Raw genomic sequence first — 22,299 nt, 5'->3', positions numbered from 1 at the left:
GGGGGGGGGGGGGGGGGGCAGCCCCCGCCCGCGGTGTTTACTCGGAAGCGGCGGCGGCGGCGGCGGCGCCCGGAGACGGAGTCAGCGCGCGGCGCCCGCCGGCCCCTCCCCCGGCACGCTCCGCCCCCTCCGCGGTGGTCCCGCCCCCGGCAAAAGCCCCGCCCTCCCCGCGCAAAGGCTCCGCCCCAGACACGGCCCCGCCTCCCCGAGGCCGTGCGCACGTGTGCGTGTGTGTGCGCGCGCATAGGCACGTGGGGGCAGGTGGGTGCGCAAGGGTGCGTGCCTGCGTGTGCAACGGGCGTGCAGGCACGTGGGGGGGTGGGTGCTGCTGTGCGGGCGTGAGCGCGAGAAAGTGCTTATGGAGGCGTGCGGCTGTGCGCGCGCGTGGGTTTGAACGTGTGGAATGTCCGTGTGTCAGTGCGGGTGTGCGTGCACGCGGGCCTGAACGCGCGGGCGCGCGGGCGCGCGGCTCTGCTTGTGTGCGCAGGCGTGCGCGTGAAGGCGCGTGCGCTTACAGACATGAGTGTGCAAGCGCGTGGGGGGGTGCGTGCGTGCGCGCGCGCGCGTGCGCGAGAGGCGCCTGCGTTTGCCGGCACGAAGGCCGGCGCGTTTGCGGGCGCAGCGCGCGCGTGTGCCGGCACAGACGGGCACAGGCACGCAGGTGTCGGGGCACGCGCGTTCGCACGCGGGGCCTGTGCGTGTACACGCGTGTGCGGGCGGGGGGGCGTGAGGGCCTGGGCGGGCCCGTGTTCGCGGAGGGGGGGGCGCAGGCGCGGGGGGCGCTGGCACACGCGTGTGCGGGCGGGCGCCCGCGGGGGGGGAGGGCGGGACCCCGGGGGAGCCCCGCGGGGGCAGCGCGGGCTCCGCGGCGCGGCCGCCAGGGGGCGCCGCAGGGCCGGGCCCGGCCGCTCGCTCCGCCCGGCGCCGGCGGCGCTTCCCGGGGCGGCGGAGCCGGGAGACCCCGGGGGACCCGCCCCGCCCTGCCCTGCCCCGCCCCGCCGGGACCGGGCACCCGGGGGACCCTCCCCCAGCCCACCGTACGGCGGAGCGGTGGGCCCGGCCCTGCCGTGATGCGCTGGGCTCGGGGCGGGGAGGCCCCGCGGGCGGTGCCGGGACCGCCCGGACCCTGCCCGCAGCTCGTCCCGGGGCGGGGCGGGTGGGGCAGGACCCGGCCTGGGGCAGGGGCAGGGCCCGGGCCCGGGCCCGGTGTGGGTGGGGCCGGGGCCAGGGCCTGGTGTGGGGCAAGACCCAGTGTGGGGCTGGCAGGAGCAGGGCCTCGGGGAGCCTTGTGTGGGGCAGGGCCTGGTGCGGGGCAGGGCAGGAGCAGGGCCCAGCGTAGAGCCTGGTGTGGGTCAGGGCTTGGTGTGGGGCGGGGCAGGAGCAGGGCCTGGCGTGGGTCAGGGCGGAGCAGCCCGCTGCGGGATGCACCGGTTTGAACCGCAGTCCCTTCCCTTGCAGGCGCAGGGAGGCCAGCAGCAGGGCCCCGCAAGCCCCACAGCGTGATGCGGGACAGCTACGAGTCTCTCATTTCCCTGGGTAAGGACCCCACGGTGGTGGCACTGGCCGGGCTTTGGCCCCCCAGCCCTGCCCGTCTGGCTGGAGCTCCTCAAGCAAAGGGCCCGTTTGTGCCTCTGCGCTTTCAGACGATGGCAGTGACTGTCACATCTCTTCTTGGGACTCTGGGTGGGGCTGGGGTGTAAAACCCCCTCCTTGTCACTGGGTCGCCCCAGTCCTCCAGGGCCAGGTCAGCCCAGCCACTGCAACTGTGTCCCAGCTTCTTCCTACCAAGGAGAGCGGCTGGGGCCAGCCTCAGCGTGTGTCGTTTGTCCCTTCCGCAGTGTCACAGGTAGGTGTCATCTTTGGGGAGTCAGGACGAGATGCTCAGAGAAATGTACCCGTAGCTGGATATCGTCTCGGGGTTTTGCGGGGACTGCTGCCGGCTCGAGGTGGGGGCTGGTCTCGCACTGAAGCAGAGAAGGAGACTCCCATGGAGGTTTTGTCTTTGGTGTCCTGCTTCCTTTCACGGGGAGGAGAAGCTTCTGTGCGTGTTTCTAATCCCTGCTCTGTTTTCTGCTAGCGGAAGAGATTGCCATCAGCTGCCCTCAGATAGCTGCCCTGGCCGAGCCCCCTGGGTGCCGAAGCTTGCTGCACGGTGAGTTGGCCGGCAGAAGGGATGCCATGGCAGTTATTATCCCTGTTTTGTGCCTGTTCTCGGCCTCTCAGGGGCGTTTCAGAGGACAGCACTGCCATTTTCACAGCCCGAAGCAGTCCCGAGTGTCTTATAGGACCTCTGGCTCCCACACAGAGCTGGGGCAAGTTAATAAATCTCTGCCAAAACTCATCTCTGTTGTGCCCAGCAGAGATGTGTTGTACCACGCTCAGGGAACAACAGCCTCTGCCCCATCTGAAGCTGTGTCTGCAGCTCCTGGGGCTCACGGGCAGGATGAGCAAGGAAAAAATCTTTCTCTGTTTGCTGTCACATGGTGTCCTGTGCCTGTACCACGGTCCTGTTGTTGCTGGCATGCTCCGAGCCTGGTGGTCTCAGAACTGCCGGTGGCTAGGGACAGGAAGGTGACCCCGTGGAGGGGTGACCCACCTGGGGAGCAGCAGGAGCTCTGTGTTAGCATCCCTCTCCTGGCATCTTCGCCTCTGTTGCTTTGCAGATGCAGACACGGAGCCTCCCTGGGGGCAGCCGGGGCTGCCTCAGGGTCTGGCAACAGCCTCCCTGTGCCTGGAGATGTCTCTGCCCGATTTCTGGAAGCAGCTGAAGGCCATCCTGCAAACTGTCGGCCGGAGCCAGGTGGAGAAGATGCTGTGGGAGCTGGTGAAGGAGCAGAAGCAGGAAGGGAGAGTCTGGTGGTGCCGGAGGGCTGCAAAGGGCCCCAGAGGCAGAGGGCTGGCAGACCAGGGATGCCCCGGAGCAGCCGGCATGGCAGCGGCCTGCCGTGGCTTTCCTCTTGTCCTTCCTTCCCCCTGAGCTGTGCGTTTCTCTCTCTTCCAGCAGGACTGGGATGGTGACAGAAGAGATGCCTCCTCCGGCCGGCAGTGCAGCGATGGCGGGTGTGTGGGGCGTCTTCTCAGGGGGGGTGCCTGAGGAGAGTGTCCCCCAGAGCTTGGAGCAGGACCCAGCCCGGGCATGCCAGCAGGGCCCCGATGGGGCACTGGAGACCCCCTCAGCAGGCACCCACTGCACACCGGCTCACGGGGAAGCCGTCAGGACAGCCAGAGGCATCCCAGCCCCTACAAAACCCTGGATGGAGGAGCCAGGTTGAGGCCCTCGGGCTGGGTGCAAGGAGGGCTGCAGTGGGCAGGGCGATGCCCCCCCCAAAAGCTGTCGGGGTCCTGGAGGAGACATCCCATGGCTGCCCAGACAGTGAAGAGCTCTCTGCCTTGCTGCAGACCCCCCTCCTTGGTGTGGAGGCTGCCAGATGTCTCCTGCCGTGGGCAGAGCTGGCCCTCCAGCCCTGGTCCACAGGGAGCCTGTGCGAATGCCTGGCTTGCGGGAGGTGTGTGGGGCCTGTGTCCCCCGTCCTCCCCCAGCACAGACCCCCCTGTGAGTGCCCAGCCCACGGGTGCCGCGTCCGCCTCGGCGCCGGCCTGGCCAGGCACCAGCAATGCCCCGGGGAGCACCAAGGGTGCCCGGCCCCAGGGCTCCTGCGTGGCTTGCGGATGGTGCGGCAGCCGCCGGGGCCACCCGGCTGAGGTGCCCACGGGCTGGGCAAGCAGCCCTGTGGCTCTGGTTTCCCCGCCGCCGGCTGGGAGCTGCCGGTGCTACCCGTGCGCCGAATGCGGCGAAGGCTTCACGCGACGCTCGGCCCTGAGCAAGCACCGGCGCATCCACTTGGGCGAGTGTCCACACCAGTGTGGGGACTGCGGCAAGTGGTTCCTGCAACCCTCCGACCTCGCCAGCCACCGGTGCCGGCACACGGGCGAGCAACCCTAGGGCTGCCCCGAGTGTGGGCGCCGCTTCAGCATCAGCTCGAACCTGGCCAAGCATCGCTGAGCCCACTTGGGCCAGCGTCCCTTCCCCTGCCCCAGCTGCGGCAAGGCCTTCATCCAGCGCTCCGAGATGGTTGTCCACCAGCGCCTGCACGCCAGCGAGCGGCCCTACTGCTGCCCACTCTGCACCAAGGGCTTCAGCCGCCGCTCACACCTCCCCTGCCACCAGTGCACCCATGGACCTCGGCCCCCCACTGCCCCCCACCCTGACTGGAGGCACGGCCCAGAGCTGGGTGGCGCGGCCCTGGACCTCTCGTGGTCCCTGTCCCTCCCTGCCTCCGGTGGTTCCCCCAGCCCTTGCAGCCTTGAGTGCAGCCACTCGGCCCCAGGGACTTTCTCTGCTCCTACCTGGTCAGGTAGAGCCTCCCGCTAAGGTGACACGAGGTTTGCCGCCCCTCTGGGGCTCGGCTCGGCCCCTCTCTTTTCCTTTCCCCCTAGCTCTGGCTCTGAGACCCTCGGCTGCAGCTGGCCCACTCCGTTTACTTGCTCTTTGCATCCTTTTTCTCTCCTTTTTTCTCCCCTCCCCCCTTGCTGCTCTATTTCCCTCACCAGAACAGTCATCTTGTGGCCGCTGACCCTCTTGACCAGGCAGACACATCCCCCCTTCCCTCTTCGCCAACTCCGCTTTTTGGCCAGGCAGGACACAAGCGCTCAGCCCCGTTCCCCAGTGACCTGCCCCAGCCAGCCCTGGGGTGGCGGGATGCCTGCCTGTGCCCAGTTCAACCAGCCTGGCTGCCCACGTGGGGACCAGGACAAGAGCAGAGCTCTTGCCTGCGTTCTCCCGGCAAGCTGCTTGCAGAAAATGTGTGGTGCTGTGGGGTGCTCCTGTCCTCCCCCAGTGCGTGCTGGGTGGTAGAGCGGGGTCGGCCTGTGGAGCATCCCTGTATCTTGCTGTCTTGAGTTCATTTTTTGGGAGCAAGAAGCGGTGGAGGACGTCCTGTGGTGGGGAAGGTGATGCCCACACCATCCCACAGATGGGATGCGAGGGAGACTTTTTATCTTCTGGCATTCAATGAGGGGTAAAAGTAGAAGTTTAGCAGATCTTCAGCTGAAGTCACAAGTGAAAATGGGCACCCCGAGAGGGATGAGGGGCTTTCCACAGCTCCCAGCCCCGCTGCGGTGTAGGGTACCCCATGGCTGATCACGGGGCGGCCTAAAAATCCCGCAGCCCCTCCATTTGGGGGGGCTGCATCCACACAGATCAGACCTGATGAGCAGGGGTAGGGGCAGGGCTACCAAGGGCATCCCTCGGCATGGGATGCAGGTGCTGGCTCTGAGCTGGGGTGCACGGGGCTCTCCAGAGGAGCCCAGGGGCATCCCTCGGCATAGGGATGTGGGTGCTGGCTCTGAGCTGGGGTGCATGGAGCTCTCTGGAGGAGCCCAGGGCATCCCTCGGCATGGGATGCAGGTGCTGGCTCTGAGCTGGGGTGCACGGGGCTCTCCAGAGGAGCCCAGGGGCATCCCTCGGCATAGGGATGTGGGTGCTGGCTCTGAGCTGGGGTGCATGGAGCTCTCCGGAGGAGCCCAGGGCATCCCTCGGCATGGGATGCAGGTGCTGGCTCTGAGCTGGGGTGCACGGGGCTCTCCAGAGGAGCCTGCTGCATCCCCAAACCACCCTGTGTCTTGCCAGCTTGCCCTCTGTGGCTGCTGATCCCCCGTGCTGGGTATGTGGAGCTGGACTGGCACATCTGGGCTTATTTTGGGTTTTTTTTTCATCCCGTGAGGCTGGGAGCAGGGTCATTCCTCCCCAGAGGCTGGGACAAGCCAGGGCTGCTCCCCAAGGAGAGCAGGGGGGCACGGTGTCTATGGGACAAGGTGGCTTCCCCGGGGGCAGGTTCCCAAAAGGGCTTCCGAAGGTACCACTGTCACCTGAGTCCCCTTCAAGCCTCGCTCTATGGGCACTAGATGGAGCAAAGCACCAAAACCGCAATTTTTCCTGTTAAATTACATCTGCATCCCTGTTGTTTGACTCCGTCCCAGTGGTGACCCATCGGCCTGGATGAAATGGGGATGAAATGAGGTTTTGGGGCAGTTGGTGCCGGGGATTGCCCTCACCCAGGTTTCCAAACCGTCCGTCTCTCCCACCCCGCCTGTGCGCTTCCACCGCAGCCTTAAACCATCATTAAAACACCTATCTTCCCTTCAGAAGCACTGACACTTCATTAAGCAGAACACGAAACCCTGCTTCGGTGGCGGTTACAGAGCCGCTAATAACCCTTAATGAAATCCCACGAAAGGCTGAAACACTGCTCCGGCGCGGGGGTTTCTCAGCGGTGGCACAGGGCAGCGAGCGATGCTCGGGGACCGCGCTCCGTGCCCGGGAGTTACTCGCCTGATGAGTCGATCTCTGGGCTGGCAGCATAACCTTGCTGCAGGTTTAGTTGCTGTCTGCCATCCCAGCAAGTCTGCCAGCGGTTTTGGGGAGGTTTCTAGGATTTGGGGGGCAATCTGAGCACTGTGTATTCCCTGTCCGGTGAAGGCACCAAGGATGGGCAGTAAAAGTGATGATGTCTTTCCCCTTCGGTGGTTTCACCGGAGTGTCCCGGGCACCGGGCACAGGCAAAACCCATCTGAAAGTGACGGTGAAGCCTCTTTGTGTCGCGGTTGTCACTGAAGATCTTTCCCTGAGCAGACTTCCTACATATAAATGGGTCAGAAAAGGCTCCTTTCAGCCCTTTCCCTCTTACAGGGCTTAAGTCCTCGGTGGGACTTTGTCCCAGTCTCATTCCTGGTGGCTTCTCAGCTCAATGGGATGGCAGCGACGATGGGTGTTTGTTCCCGTGGAGGACACACATGGCTCTGCCGTTCATCCATGCAATCGCTGAGATGATTTTCCTGCTTTGTTTCAGACCGGGCTGTGCTGGGCACCGGTTCCTTTTCCCGTAGGAAAACCATTCTCCAGGGTGCAGAGCTGCTTTTCCTACTCATAGATGGGAAAGAAATCGAAACCAGAGAATCCTCGCCTCTTGGTTTTTGTCTTTTGCTGAAATGTAAGAGATGTTCCTAAACCCAAATAAACTTCTGGAAATAAGGTAGATAAACAAAAGGCTTAAGATGAAGAAATGCCAGCACAACAGCAATTTAATTTGCCTGCGTGTGTGCTCTGTAATGCAGTCGGTAGGTACAAGGCATCCTGCTGCGGTGCCGCAGGGCCCTTGCAGAAGCAATGGGCTTTTGGGGAAAGAAGGCAAGGATTGTGAGGATTAGGGCTTTATTGCTTTTCCAGCTCTGTTTTCGTTCCTGTTGTCTTACCGTGAGCGCACAGAAATCCCCAGGGCTTGGGGAGAAGCATGGGCCAGCAGCCAGGACGCCGGGTGCTCCTCCCGTCCCTGGTTTGCTGAATGACCTTCAGCGAGTTGTTTCTTTTCCCTTCTCCCCAGTTTTCCCACCCCTGTTGCAGTGGGAAACGCTCCGTCCCAACCCCCCTGGTCCTGCTGCTGCCGGCAGGAGATTTCCCTGCACAGGGCAGAGGTTGCCAGTAAATCACGGCACCGGTTTCCCAGCGGGAAAGCAGAGCCAGGCCGGGTGGGAACATCTCCATGGGTGTTTCCAGTCCCTAGCGGGCGCATCTTTGCAATGGTTTTGTTGCCTGCAGCTTTAGCAGTAGTTCTCTGTTTCAGTCCATCTCCGGGGATCAGCAGACACTTGGGAAAAATCCTACTTTCCTTTTCCCTTAATGCAGAAAGTCCGGAGCTCCCGGGAACACTAGGCACCGTACCATCTTCTCCGCTTACTCGGATGCTGTTTTTAATCTCCTCTGGTGACATTTTCGGTGGTGTGGAGACCCCAACGATTACTTTGCTGGAGTTCCTCTTAAAAGTTTGAACTTTTCCAGCGTCCCACCAGGTGCCAGATCATTAGCACAGGGGTCAAAGCCCAGAGGATGCTGATTAAAGAACCTTCTCTTTGTCAGCTAGGAGCAAATGCGATTACTCTTGCTTCTTTTCCCATTATGTGGCACAGGCTGATGCCTAATTAGCGAGACCCTGTTCGTCAGCGTAGGTGAGGCTCGGTGCCTCTCTGGAAAAGCTGCCTGTTCTCAGCTGTTTGCACAGACCAGGGGGAACTTCCTCTCTGGATGAAAAGTCAGGAGCATCCTTTGCATATTTTTCAATTAAACCTCCCTTTCTGGAGGTCAGCGCAGTCCCTGGAGACAGATACAATTAACATATAAATTGCAAATCCATGCCAGTGGCCAATTCATACTTTGGGGATGGAAGGGAGATATTTGGCTTATCACAGTAACGCTCCTGGGAGATGGAAAAATCTCCCAGACGGACAGTCGCGGGTGGCGGAGGAAGGCAGCAGGGACCAATATTGTTTGATGAGCAGCCTTGACCTTATCAAGGAAAGGCGCAGAGCCCCCAGGCCAAGACGGCTGCAGAGATCTCCAAAAAAAGCTGTGCTCCTGAAGAGGGACCGAGGGGAACAACTAGAGAACCACCAACCAAAATCTGGATTTTGCAAATTCCACCACTGTTAGGTTTTATTTCTTGTGGGACTGAAGTAGTTGGTCTGGTGGAAGCCGTGGACGTGCTCTCCATGTGTTAAACTCCTTCCCAGGCACCAGCAGCTACCAAGAGCCCAGGAGAGCGTTAAAGCAACAAGTCATTGGAGATACTGGGACGGAGATGGCTTTGGTTCATGACTGGTGCAGAAGCCTGGGTGGTAGGGACATTTCATATCAGAGAGCTCGATATACCAAGCCCACTGCCACCACGTGTGGGACCGCACCACCGCCAGATAGAACCCTGCCGTGCTTCATCCCACCAACAGCCTCTGTCTGTGACCACGTTGCATCTTGCAGATGTGTTGGATGTGAGCCCGCTCTGCCTCTTGGCCATTCCTCACCCCATTGCTTCCCGGACAGCTGCAGCCTCGGCACACGAATCCATGGACAGCCCTTGGTTTTCCCTTGCTGGCAGGGTGACATCGCTGGGGATGGTTTCCTGTCCCAGCTATAGGACCACTGGCTTCGTGGTGCCCCTCAACATCTCAGCGCTCCACAGCTTGAGCTGATTGCTGGTGGAAGTCTCCCAGCAGTGTGGACGCTGGACCTGGGGTGAGCTGATGCGAAGCTCGGAGGACATCATTCCCTTCAACTGAGCAGATGTGTTTCTCATTTGGAAGGACAGTTGCTGCTTTTTATGTGATCTTTAGTCTGTCTGCTGCGAAATCTTCATCCAACCACGAGTCTTTGCAAGCCCACGCCTACCCCAGTCTATTCCAACTTCATCTGGGTCCAACCCGTGACACAGCTCTGCCTGACACCTCACATAAGGCACACGATTAAGCTTTGAGTTATCAGCCAGATAACTCGGGTTTTAAATTATTTACCTGTGCAGGGAAGGTTTCCTTGTCAGGAGGAGTTAAAGCGATGCTGGGCAGGCGGCTGCTGTTTAACCTTCTCTGAGCTGTAATGAGATTGAGTTTGTCATCTCACCGCACCGTTGTCATTCGGCGGCTGTAAGCTTTCAAGGCTGACTCTGGAGCCTGTCAAACTCCATCCACCGCTAAAAGGTTGTGCGATGGGCTCGGGATGGGTTGTGTTGCCTGGAGGCTGGTGACAACCCCTCTTGGTCCCCTCTGTCCCCATGGGTCAGGTGGCAAAGGCTGGGCTTGGAGGGCGGATGACTCGTGTGGCATTTGGTACCGTGGGACGGAGCTGAGACAAATCCCATGTTTTCCAGCTGAGCTAAGATGCTTTGAGGGGGAAGGGAGCAGCGGAAGAATCAGCTTAAGACAGCCTGATAATGCCAAAAATCCCGGATACACCATGCCTGGAAGCTGCACCCACGCTGGCAGGTGAGCCGGGTCTCCCTGCAGATCCCCAGCACCGTCTCCAGCCCCATCGCTTTCTCCTGCACCTCTCCGGCAGCGATGGGCTGCCTCGCTGTGCCATCTTCACAGGAGCGACCCCGAGTCCCCCCTGCCTTCCTGGCTATGGGCGACCTCCTTGCGATTCAAGGCACCTGGTATTTAAAAGCCTTAAGCCTAATTTTTGTGTGGTTTTTCTCTCTTCATGGGTTTCAGGCATTAGGTCAGGATAATGCTAAGGGGGTTGATCCCGGTGGAAAACCTTCTCCCCTCTTCCCAAAACCACAGAGGAGACGTTCGCATCAGCGTCTTTGCAGGCTCAGCCCCGCCATAAACCCTCTGTGCTTGGGCACAAGAGGGCACTGAAACACCACCGCACTCGGACCGTTCCTGAGCGCAGGCAGAGCTGCTGGAGCCATAAAGTCCCTTCTGCACCTTTCCCCTGGCTCCGGAGGGTCACTGCGCACGGAGGGGCGAGCAGACACATCCAGAGGGTGCTCCTGCCATACACCGTGGCGTGCATGTCTGAGCTGTGCCCTTCCCATTGAATTACATCGCCTTAAATGAGGGGAGCAAGAGCCGAGCGGAGCCAGCACCTCCTCCTGCATGAGCAGAGCTGTTATTTCTGGGGCTGGGACCAGCAAGAGCAACAAAATCCCTTGAGTTTTGTGCTTGTTGAGGTCAAACACCCACTTGCTGCCTGCAAAAAACCCAGCCCCTTCACCTGCTCGAGTTAGAGCAGTGGAAATCACCAGTCGGCTGCACTCTGCAAACCTGGGAGCGCTTAATTGATATTAATCTCATCAATGCAAACCACATTAGCTCTCCTAGAAACACTGGGCCTTTACCAATAGCAACGCTGACTATTCCATATAAATCAAATTTACCAGCCTATAAACATTAGTACATCCCACAGACATATTCACCCTCATAAAAAACATCAATTGCTGCCTGACTATATTAGTGGAAATAAATTACAGAACTTTATCTCTCTGCCATGATTATGGGCAAAACCACATAAAAGAGACACTTGGAAGACGCTTTTGTGTCGATTGTAACAGAAGTTGCTGATGCTGTTCAGCTTCTTCAAACCGCTATGAATTGCATATAATTAACGGATTTGAAAACCTTCAATTACTAAATGATAAAAATGTCCCTTTTGCAAGCCCTGAAACACCTGTGTGAGCAATTTTTGTGCAGGTGAGGTGAACAACATCAAGCATTGCACTTCGGGAGGGGGTGCAGGATACGTCCTTTTACACTGTTTTTTTCAGTGATGGGTGAACAGGAGAAAGTGTCTGATAGGGGAAAAAAGAGTTTGTGCTATTCAGCTCCTCAAAAAGAAGACTGTGAGGTGGCTTTATTGAGTGTGAGCATCTCTGGAAGAGCAAAACATCCAGTGGAATAAAGGTACAAGAGGGAAGCGGTGGCTGGGAGGGAACTGGATGAGAAATGAGGCTTGTGCTTCAAGCAGGCAGGGTGATTAACCGTGTGAGCAAACCTCTTAGGGAAGAGTTGGGTTTTCCTGCAGAGACTGGATGGTTTGAGAGATGTTTCATTCCCACGTGAGTTATTGGGGAACTGGGGGAGATGAAGTGGCCTGTGGTGCTGAGAAGGTTGGTCTTGATGATTGAACATTGGATGTGCCTGTGAATCTGTGGCAGGAGGAATGAGGCGTAAGGTGGGGAATAGGAGACTTCAAAGCCATGGGACGTGTCTGCAGGTGCCCCATGCCAGGGACAAGCCTTATCTTCCCCAGACCCTCCAGGGTACCCATGGGTCTCAGACCATCCTTCCCTCACCACACCATTGCCTTATCCTTCTTCCCTGCCCTGGACATGATGCCCAGGCTAGTTTAATGTGCTCTGCAGTAGATGAGCTTGGGGACATCATCTCCTTAAGAGTTGGCCAACCTGTTGGCTTTCCTGCCGGTTTCCCACCCAGTGAAGTGACACTGGGGTGCTGCAGGTGGTCCTGTGTCCATCTGTCCCTCCTGAGCAGGGAGGAGGCTCGAGCAGAGCTGATCTGCCTCTCCCATCTCATCTGCTTTATCTCTTCTTGAGTGTCCTCACTCATCAGCCTGGGTGACGGCGTGGTGCCTGCTCCCAGCTGGCAAGGGTTAGAATAAGTCTCCTGTTCTTCTGCACCTCTCTGCTCTTTTTATTGAGGTCTTCTCCTCCAGGTCTGTCTCAGGTACCTAGTACTCCTGTTGCCATAGTAATGTGTCTCACCATCTCACAGTCTTCAGTGCACTTATCCTTGTAACGTCCCTGCGCAGGAGAGGAGCACTATTGTCCCCACGATGCTTGCGGTGGAGGGAGGCACTAGGATGAAAACCTCAAGTGAGGTAGGGACCAAAAAGCCCCTGAAAGCCTCACAGGCTTGGTGTGGACACCCAGGTGGTGGACAAACGTCCAGGGCAGAGGTGACCATCCCCCAGGTGCTCGTCTTCACCCTTGCTCAGCCCCACAGCAGGGTTTTTTGGCTGGCCCCACCACTGATGGTGCTTACAGCCTTCCCTTCTCTCTGTGCTCAGTGACAAGAAGTGATTAAGGGGTTTAATAATTTGGATTTATTCTTTGCTTCTGTCTGAGGCTGTTCAAAGAACAATAAAGTGACTCCAGCGTGATTATGGCTTAGCACGAGTGTCCAGGGATGCTTCCCTTGGCAGAGCCTCCGTCGGTGTGTTAATATCTGCGAGGGCAGGACGCCCCCCCAGGGGGACATCTTCAGGTACCCAGGATGGGCTCATCTGGGGCACGTTTAAAACCGTCACGGTGGTTTGCAGTGAATTTTGGATTTTTCCTTTGCGTGAAGTCAAATGCAAAAGAGATGCGTGTGCCTGACAGCTGGGCTGTGGAGCCTTTCGTACCTCGTAGGTTATTCATTGACAGGGTTTGTGTTTAATGCAGGAGCCTGGCTCCAGCCCAGCTTTCTGGAGCCTCCTGTGATGTCTTAATGCTGTGTCTGCCCTATGGCAAGGAAGGTGTGGAAAGAAAAGTGTGGAAACCTGCACTGCTGCGGAACAGAGCATGTGGAGGGGCAGGGAGGCTGGCGGGGGGGGGGGGGGGCTGGAGGTCAGCGGCCTTCCCTCTGGGGTGATGGGGAGCTCAGCTTTCCAGCAAAAATGAGACTCCAGCACTCGTAACCAGGGGGAAAAACCTCTCCATGGGGTTTCAAAGGGTCTCAAAGAGGTGTGAGCACCCTGTTACGGTGCCACATTGCACCTTCCATCAGCCCAGATTTGCCTGGATCTGCACCCAAATGTGTTGTCAGCCTGCAAAAGCTGGCTTCTCTCTCAGCTGAATCCAGCATTTTCCAGGATGAGATAAATCCTCCCCTAAAGCGTAGCTGGGGCGAACGCTGGTGATGTGCTCTGGCAGCATGCCTTGGGCTCCTGCCTATGCATGGTCCACCAGATCCCCCCCGGCAAGCCCCTCTCAGTAAGTTGATGGAAATGGGATGCTGCTGGGTCCTTTATCCCCATGCCAACACTCCCCCGGCGCACCCAGGGCCCCGCCACGTCCTTTAGTCTAGCACTGATTAATTACCGGAGCGGTTGCCAGGGTGGGGTGTAGGGTAGCTGGACACAATCTAAATCCTTCTGTTGAATCTGGACTTTATGGGCAGATTGGAAAAAGTGGGAGGTAGCCACCATCGGGGGGTCCGACCCGCCTGTCAGCTCCCCTCTGAGGACGGGCACTGGTTTCAATATCACATCAACTCTAATTGACTTATTGCTGGTCTTTGCAAATTGCCCTCTTAATGATAGTTACAACTACAGTGTGTGCAAATTACCCTGCTAATGATGCTTACAGATGTACTAAATGCCTTTGCTTATTCATATAGCCAGGCAGGAATCATTTAAAGCCGAAAGGTCAGGAGCGAGAGTGGGATGGGAGAGCATCATCTCCTTGGCAACTGCTCGGCTGGACCCCTTCTCCGAGGGACTGTCCCCAGCACCCCACCAGCTGCTGCTCCGTCCTGCTGCACCTCCTCACTGGGCTCGGATGCAGGACGCGTGGAGAGGCAGCAAAGCATGGGCTTCCCTCCTTAGAGCAACATGTGGAGGGGATGAGCCCGTGTTCTGCGCTGTGATAATTGCAAAGGTGAAATAGAAACCAAGGAGAGGGAATTTGATCTCTACCGATTTAGTATTTTGCCAGGAAGGGGCTGTGGTAGGGGAGGATGCTTTCTGAGCCATCTGCGTTTCTGGTGGAGCCGAGACCCTTTGCATCCTCTACCAGCCCCGTGGCAGCAGCCAGCGCCCCGCACCACGTCCTGCCCACCAGCAATGCCGCGGCTGCGTGCGGAGCTCCTGGGCTGGGGGCTGTAAATGGCTTTTGTGCCTCAGAAAAAGCTAATGACTGTTTAATTGGACCCCTCCGTGTTGCCTGTGTGTTAGTGGCTGGTTTGGCTCGTGACTAGAAGCAAGGCCAACCTGCGCTTATCGAAGCTGCTATTTCCATGTGAGGTCTGAGTGAAAGCACTTTTCCGGCTGACTCTGGTGCTTTGATGACTTGGGTTTATCCCCTACCAAAATGAATCACCTTTTAGAGCTGCAGCGGGTGATGCGATAAGCAAATAATAACTCAGCCACGGCAGCTTAAAAAAGCACCATCTTGGCCAGCACGCCAGCATTTTGGCAACCCTTGGGACATGGGGGCACACGGACAGCATTGTCTTGTCTCTGTCCACAGCACGGTCTGAGGGCTGATGGAGATCCTACAGCTTTTGTGGAGATCGTGGGTTGAACAGAGAAGAGGGACCCAAGCCAATGCCTTGTCCAAGAGGAGGGTGGGCGGCACGTGGCCGTTAAGTGGTGAGTTTGGAAGTAGCTGGTCGGCCAGCCAGCAAGCTGGTGGTCTTCTCTTCCTCTGGAGGACATGGGGAGGAGCTGATGTTACTGTGGGATGCATATTTAAGGGACTGAGCACACCAATGCATGAGAAATCAGGCGCTCTCATTTCCACTGTTCACGGAATATCTTGGTTCTCTTTTTTTTCTTTGATGTAACTCTGGGTTTTCTTATTATCTGCATAAAACGGTGATCCCTTTTTAAACGCTGCCAGATGATATATGATGGCAATGAGTTTCAGAGGCCAAGTGTGTCATGCCGTTATGAGTTTCTCTAGTGAATTTTATTTAGCCGTTTCAATCCCTCGCTCCTGCTATGGAGCTTCAGAAGACCATGATCCTTCCTACCGTGTGGGAAGAAATGCAGTGATGGGGCAACCCATCAGGAAGTCCTGCTCAAGGTGGTCTTGAGCACTTCTTCATCCATTGACACGTCTTCAGCTACATCCAGCCTCAGCTTTAAAACATCCATAATTAATGCCTCTGCTAAAGACAAACAGTGTTCAGGAAGATTTATCATTTCTTCTCTTGTAATTACCTGTCAAAATTAAAATAATGGCCTTTTAGAAGGAATGGAGGGTTTTTTCCTTTAATTAATTAAGTATGCAGCTTGTCACGCAAAATCAAGGTCATCAAGATTGAGATGAAGATGACTGTCCGTCTAGTGCTGCTCTTCTCACAGCCCAGCACGTACCCTTGGGGGAAGAGTGGGGGGAGATATTTGAGGAGAGTGGAGGGGGTTTATTCAAGCATCTAGCTCCTAGTGGACCTTAATGAGCTGAAACTATATTTTATATATACATTATTCCCCGTGCTGGAGGCCCATCAGCCTGTGCACCCTTGGCAAGTATGCTTAGAGGAATCTGTCATGGACCGGTCTGTGCAGACACAGACCAAGACAAGGTTTGCTACCCCTGAAACGTGGCTGAGACCTGCTGGCTTTGGAGCTCCTCTCCTGCCAGTCTGCAAGAAGTGTTGTGAGACCTGGTGTCACCATCCAGCAGGCAAGTCCTCCCTTACAGGTGAGGAGCATTGACCTTCTGCCAGGAACAGGCAACCAGCCAGTGTCTCACATTTCAGATGTCCTAAGTGTCCCAGGAACCACCTGGCACTGTGTCCTAGTTCAACTGGTCTGAACATCCCTTGTCCCTGCTGCATGAGGGCTAGCTCCTCTTGGAGAACCAGGTAGCAAGCTTTGGATAAAACCGGGGTGTCACGGAGGCGTGAAACAATCTCCAAATGCAGATGTTCCCAACCGAGCCCCATGGGGTACAAGGGAAGAGGCACGATACTCTTAGCACGGGAAGGATGGGGATCTTGCCCCATTTTCCTCCATCTCCATCCCTGCACCTGGTGGGAGGTGGACATCCCTGCTCTTCCTCCCGGTCCCATCATCTTTGCTTTTTGGGTGTATCCCAAAAGCAGGTCTCCATTTTTAGCAGCCTGTTGCTTTTTGATCAAGACCTCTGGATCCCTGTGCTTTAAGATGCTCTTCTCTGGGGAGCGGGCGAGCTGGCTGTGCAGGCTTATTTCCCTCTGATAACAGACTCTATTAGCATGAAGTATTGCTTTCCGTGCTCCAGTGAAAAATGTTAGCTTTCTTTGTGAGAGGTATCTATTGGGTTAGGATTACACTGCCCATAAATAACGGAGACAGGCTCAATTCCAGGCACTTTCCCAGCCCATAATTGGAACACCATTATAAATTGTAAACATCTACTTTGTGCTATAAATGCACCTTTAAATGCATCAGAGGGGGGAATGGCACGAAGTGGCTGCCAGGAGGAGAGCAGGGAGCAGAGAGTCCTCTGTCACCGGCTCCAGGTGATGGGGAAGGGGGCTGCGGACCGGCTCTATGGGGGTTTTGGGGCAGATCATCAAAATGTGTGAATTTTGCTCTGTTCACAGAGAAGCTCACGGAGATGGATGCTCTTGGTTTTTCGGTGCAGAGAAGTAATCCTGCTCCTGCGTCTTGTCCTTGAAGCTTGGCTCTGGGCTTTGTCCCTTGCTCAGCTGCAGTCGGAGTCACCCACTGCCTCTAGGCTTGGTCCCAGCGTCCCCTTCCCCGTCCCAGGCTGGGCACGTCTAAAGCCTCCAGCAAGCACCAGGCTGGACGTGGAGGGTGTCTGCGAAAAATGTGGACTTTTAACAGGAAAAGAAAATAAAAGAACTTCTGAGAAACCAAGACCTTCTCCTGTAATTTGTTGTTGGATTTTTTTTTTTTTTTTTGCTTTGTTTTCTGTGCATGTTTTCATCCTGCTGCAATGCCAGCTTTCCATCAAAAAAAAAAAAGCCATTTGATTTAAATTTTCCAGCCATCTCTGCCTTTCTTTTAAACTCTTCTCTGGAGGTATTTAAAGGGTATGATAAGAGCCATGCAGGGGTGATGGGGGCAAATGGCTTGTTTCATCTCTCCTCACAATATGCAGTGACCTAAGACTGACATTCATTTTAATGTATTATTGAGCTAATGATTTGTATAGACAAGAGCCTTATAGCCGTGAATGTGTTTGATTTCTCCAGAAATAGATCTCTAAAGGAGCCAATGACCTTCTGCTGGCTGCTGCAGCTCCAAAGATGCTCAAGGAGACTTTTTTTGCATGGCAGCAGATGGAGGGACCCTACATTATGGGCATGCAATTGTGCAGGAGAAGACCCAGGAGCCCAGGGTATGGGATCATGTCCCCGTGTGGGGTATGGGACAGAAAACAGATGCACATCCATGGGAAACCAGCTTTCATGGTGTACTTCCTAAAAGTGCTTGGGGCAAAGGCTGTTTGGTGTCTCAAAAAAAAGAGGATCTGAAATAATTTCACTGCGGTGCTTAATTATCTTCACTGGGAAAACACAAGCATTAAGGGGTGAGAAGAGCAGGGCAGGCAATGCTCATGGTCTCAACAAGAGGTGCTATCTCAGAGCAGGAGGTGGGGAGGACGAGGCTACCCGATGTGATGGTGTGGAGGTAGCCGGTGGCTCGGGGAGTCCCCAGACCACTAACAACCACAGGGTGACAGATGGAGTCAGGAGGAAGATTGCTGGGGACATCCTTCCTCTTCTCCTCTTCCCCACGTAACGTCTGCTGCCACGGACTGAGGGGACATGGGGGCTTTGGTCCGAGGCACGAAAGCAGCTCTGATGTCCTCTGACTCTTCATCCCTTCTTAGCCTGAGGACCATGTCGAAGCCTCCCTGCCGGCATCCGCATGGCTGCGCTGGGGAGCTGATGCCTGCTCCCGCAGAGGGGAGCGGTGGCAGAATTAATTAGCTAGCAAAGTCTGAGTGCTGGGCACTGCTCATTTGCTTCTACTTGTGTATTAGTATTGTTTATTAATTAGATAATATATACAAGTTTATATGAATCTCATTTCAAATCCCAGCAAATTTGCTGGGCAAATATTAATAGCTATAAACACCAAGAGGATAGCAGAACTGCGAGCAGCTCAGGTTTATTAAGAACAAATCATGCTAGACAAACTTAATTACATTTTTGATAGAATTGCTAAATTAGGGGATGAAGTGAAGGCAGTAGACATTCATATATCTTGATTTTTAGTAAAGCATTCAACTCGGCCAAGTGCGAATCGCTGGAAAACGTCATATAAACTGGCAGGGAGTTGACTATTGTCATGGAAAGAGGGGGATCACTGCACGACCATGCTAATGAAAGGGGATGGGTGCATTGCAGCCCGCTGGCAGCTGCCTGTTTGTCCTGGTGCTGAGATGCCTCGGTGAGCTGGGCTGTCCCTTGTGGTGGTGGCTTCTCCTTCCACCCACAAGTGGGTCACAAGCCCCCCAAATGTGGTTACCAGTGGATGTGGGGCTGATTGCATGGAGGAGGGGATGCTTGGCACGGTGATGCTGGGGTGGGGCAGAGCTGGAGGAAGGCAGAGCCATCCCAGCAGCTCCATCATCTGCCACCCTAATTTGCCCTAAAACTGCAGAGCCTGAACATGGGTCCTGTCACTAGGAGGGCCATGAGCTGGCTAAAAATGCAAGGGCTGTATTGCAGTGCGGTGGCTGCAATGCTTGGCGGCTCCAGGACCTGCTGCAGCTCTTTGGAGTTTCTCTTCCTCAAGCGTCATCGGTGGCAAGTAGGGGAAGATCTGGGTGGGTATTAATAAGGATGCAGTGCCTTGTTGGCAGCAGACTTGTTTTTCTCCTCACCCCGTGCATGGGCAGCTTGCTGCAGCCAGAGATCGGCACGTGGTCAAGCCCCGCCATCAGCAGGAGAGATTTTTCACTTAATACAGCCGCTGGGACTGCTAATGCTGCTATGGGGGATAATGCTGTAATGCTAATATCGGTGTAACTCCGTAAGAGCTCCACCAGCATGACTGTTACAAAGAGAATAAGAGATACCGCAATAAGCCCTCGCCCTTATTAAGACCGTAATCCCAGCTCTGGGGTTTTTTTTCTTTCTCCCCGGTTCAAACGTTGATGGAAAAAATCATCAGCTTTATATGTTGATTTTCTACTGCTTCAAGCTCATCTCAGGACGCTTATGTTGGAGCGAAGCAGAAAACAGGACACTGCGAGGGCTCACGGCAATGGGGTTGCATAGGCAAGTTGGGATGATATCAGAGGGGGTCCTTCTCAATTAGATGGTATAATTTGGGCTCTCCCATCTCCTGCCCACCTCCCTTACCTCTTCCTACCTACACCGAAGCACCCCTGCCCTTGCTTTGGTGTTGTACACCCGGGTTGGACTGCCAACGGAGCAGCAGATGGGGACAAGCTACCAGATCTGCACCATGGGGGCAAGAACAGCATCTTTCCACAGCACCATGCTTTTGGGATATTTCCATGCCAGCAAAAGTCTTGCAAAAGATATCATCGCTTTGCATGGCCTGGATCAGATGAAAATGGAAAAAACTGTTTCCCTGCAGTCGGGCCATGCTTTGGGAAGAAGAACGTTGCCGCCAGCTTCACCAGGAGCATGGGAACAGCAACATCCCTTCCTTAGTTCAGCAGCTACCCCAAGATGCCGCAAGCTTGGGAACCATCCTTGGGGCTTGTTGGAGGCTCCTTGATGTGCCCTCGTTGTTTTATCGTAGGCACATCAGCTTCATTAGAAAGCTGCCACCTGCTCTTGTCTTGTTCAGTGTGATTTGCCTTGTTCCCGGCCAGGAGACGCCTTTGATCACCTGGAGTGGCAGTTCCCTGGGTTCAATAGACGCGTGTGCCTTAGCAGCCCTTTCCTTAAAGGCAGATGGGTTTGAGAGGGAATGAAAGCTTTGCGTGCTGCATGGGGAGGCTTTTCCTGGGATTTGCGTGTTTACGCTGTATTACTGAGGCCATGAGCTGGGCGCCTTTGAAAAAAGGTTTAATTCCCAGGAATGGAAATGCAGTCATTGAATTTTTTTTTTTCCTTCTATGCCAAGAGAGGGGAATAGCGTTGGTGCTTGGGAACGAGCGTAGCCCCCATCCACCGTGGGCTGTGGATGGCTCTCTCAGGGTTGCTCCGCTCCCACAGACCCTGAGTCCACAGCCATGCAGAGATCGGGAGCTCAGACCCCTGGATCAGGACACGTACTTGAAAAGCATGAGATTTTCAAAAGGGGATGTCAGGTCTTTCTTATTCCTTCGTTAGATCTAAGCCTTTGAGTGCTGTTTCAAGGGTTGGGTTTTTTTTCTCTGACTTCAGGAAAGCTGGGAACCTGCTTAAAGTAAAAACGAGTGCTGATGTTCCCCTGAAATGATGAGATCCTGGGAACTGGGGTTGCAAGAAACAACCTTGTTTCCTGAGACTGGTGTCAAAGCTGTGAACCAGCAGCCCCGTGGGAGGGATGGGTTCAGCTCCAGTGCCAGGCCAGATGTTCAGTGGGGTTTTCTCTCCTTAGTGGCACAATTAAGTAGAATTATTACCATGGGACTTTCCAAAGCAGGTCACTGCTCTCCTCCCATTATCACCAGGATCCCAAGAAAGTAGTGGGTGCCCTGGAAATGGGGCAAAGTCACAAGCTTTTGGTGTAACCTCATATAGGTTTTTCCCTCCCTTTCTTCTCCAGAATGCCTTGGGTTTGTCCATCGATATGATGATTTTGTCCATCCTCAAACACGGTCATGCCTGAACATCTTCAGCTCACCTCTGCTCTTGCCTTTTATGTCTTAGGATACATGAACTGGTTTCTTTCTGATTTACCTTTGGGTGTTATTAGTCCTCTGCTGTTCACAGGGTCGAACTCGGGGTTAAGGGACAGGTCAAACAAATGCAAAAGGCACAGGCTCTTCCCAGCTCAGTGTGCTCCGGCCAAAGCCGCCAACACCTCTCACGCTGTCCTGGAAGAAACACTCACCTTGCACGGCTGGATTTACCCTAGGAACCAATGCTATACCAAAGAGGGAGAAACCCTTTGCAAAACAGGGGTTTAAGCCTCTAAACAGCTGAGAGCAGCTGCTTGCAGAATAAATGGGTATAAAGCAGGTCGTGAGATTCCTGCACCTTTGAGGGGAGAAAAGCATTTATGGCGAGGGGCTTTGCGATGTGATGGCAGAGGGCTGGGTAGATCTGCGCCACCTGCCTCTGCAGCAGTTAGATTTCACTCTGCTGCTTCTTTTTTGTAGCTGAACGTAACCCAGGTAAAATTGATTCACTGCCTGGAGCTTTATAACAAAAATTAATGTCTTTGGTGCATAGCTGTTGTCTTCAGGGTGCATGCAAACAAACAACAAAAATGTAGCGTGGTGTAAAATCAGGTTTATATATGCTTTGAATGCTAATGTTTTTTAAATTGTCTTGATTTATGAAGTGTTTCCTCACTGAATTTCCCGAATATTCATCATGATTACTGCAACTTTGCTGGAAATCTGGATGAAGTTAATCCAAAAAAATGAGACATATAGCTGGACATTGCTTTTTCGCACACCAAGATATCGTGGGTCAGTCACAGCATGGCTTTGCAGAGATGGGGCTGCAGAGATGGGATCACAGCTCTGTCTTCTGATGGTTTCACGCATGTCCTTCAAGGATGGACATTTCTGTCCCCAGGGATATAAGAAGGAACTTTTATTACATTATCTAACAGCTTTTGGATCTACCACCTGATCAGGGGGCAGGTGAAGACCATAACCTCTGTGTCTTGAGTAGCATCAGCCAGAACCTCACATCTGGCCACAGCTGGAGTCAGCACATCACAGTTCAGATATTCCCATTGAGGAAACTCCGTTCACACAGAGAACCACAGCGGTGGCAGGAAGGAGAGCTGAAGGCACCATCCGAGATGCCTCTATGACTGGAGGAGCATCCCCTGGATGTAGAGTGCCTTCAGAGTAGCTCAGTCAATCAGCAGTTTGATTGCTTTGGGCCACCAACTAAGGAAAGAAGTTTGCAAAGTGTTTTAGGACCATTTGGGCTCAAAAGGCATTATAAAAATGAAAATGAATTGCTAATCCCCTGAAGGCCTCCCAAGGGCTCTCATAAGTGCTGGCAGATTTGTATAGGTCCAGCTGGAGAAGTTTAACCTCAGGAGCCAGTTTATGCAGCAAAACTGATTAATTTCTCAGCAAAACCAGTTAATTGCATGAAAACTCTCCAGTGACTGTTTGAGTTTCCATTCACAATAAACCCTATTTGATAAAATGCATAATAATGAAACTAATCTGTGACCCGAGTCAGCTCTTCCGACGA

At 55.0% G+C, this 22,299-nt stretch overlaps 1 protein-coding gene across 1 annotated transcript; it reads left to right on the top strand.

The window, feature by feature from the left end:
* Positions 1–227: 227 nt before the first annotated feature.
* On the top strand, positions 228–3,576 carry LOC143169334 (uncharacterized). The gene is made up of 4 exons (XM_076356652.1): positions 228–261; positions 1,459–1,536; positions 2,078–2,152; positions 2,664–3,576. The coding sequence occupies exons 2-4, from the start codon at positions 1,503–1,505 to the stop codon at positions 2,975–2,977; spliced, it is 423 nt and encodes a 140-aa protein (XP_076212767.1). The 5' UTR covers positions 228–261; positions 1,459–1,502; the 3' UTR covers positions 2,978–3,576.
* Positions 3,577–22,299: the final 18,723 nt, after the last annotated feature.

Source organism: Aptenodytes patagonicus, chromosome 20 (assembly GCF_965638725.1).
Source record: "Aptenodytes patagonicus chromosome 20, bAptPat1.pri.cur, whole genome shotgun sequence".
In the NCBI taxonomy this organism is placed as follows: domain Eukaryota; kingdom Metazoa; phylum Chordata; class Aves; order Sphenisciformes; family Spheniscidae; genus Aptenodytes; species Aptenodytes patagonicus.
Note: the sequence above shows the minus strand (reverse complement) of the source record. Positions and strands in the feature narration are given on the sequence as shown.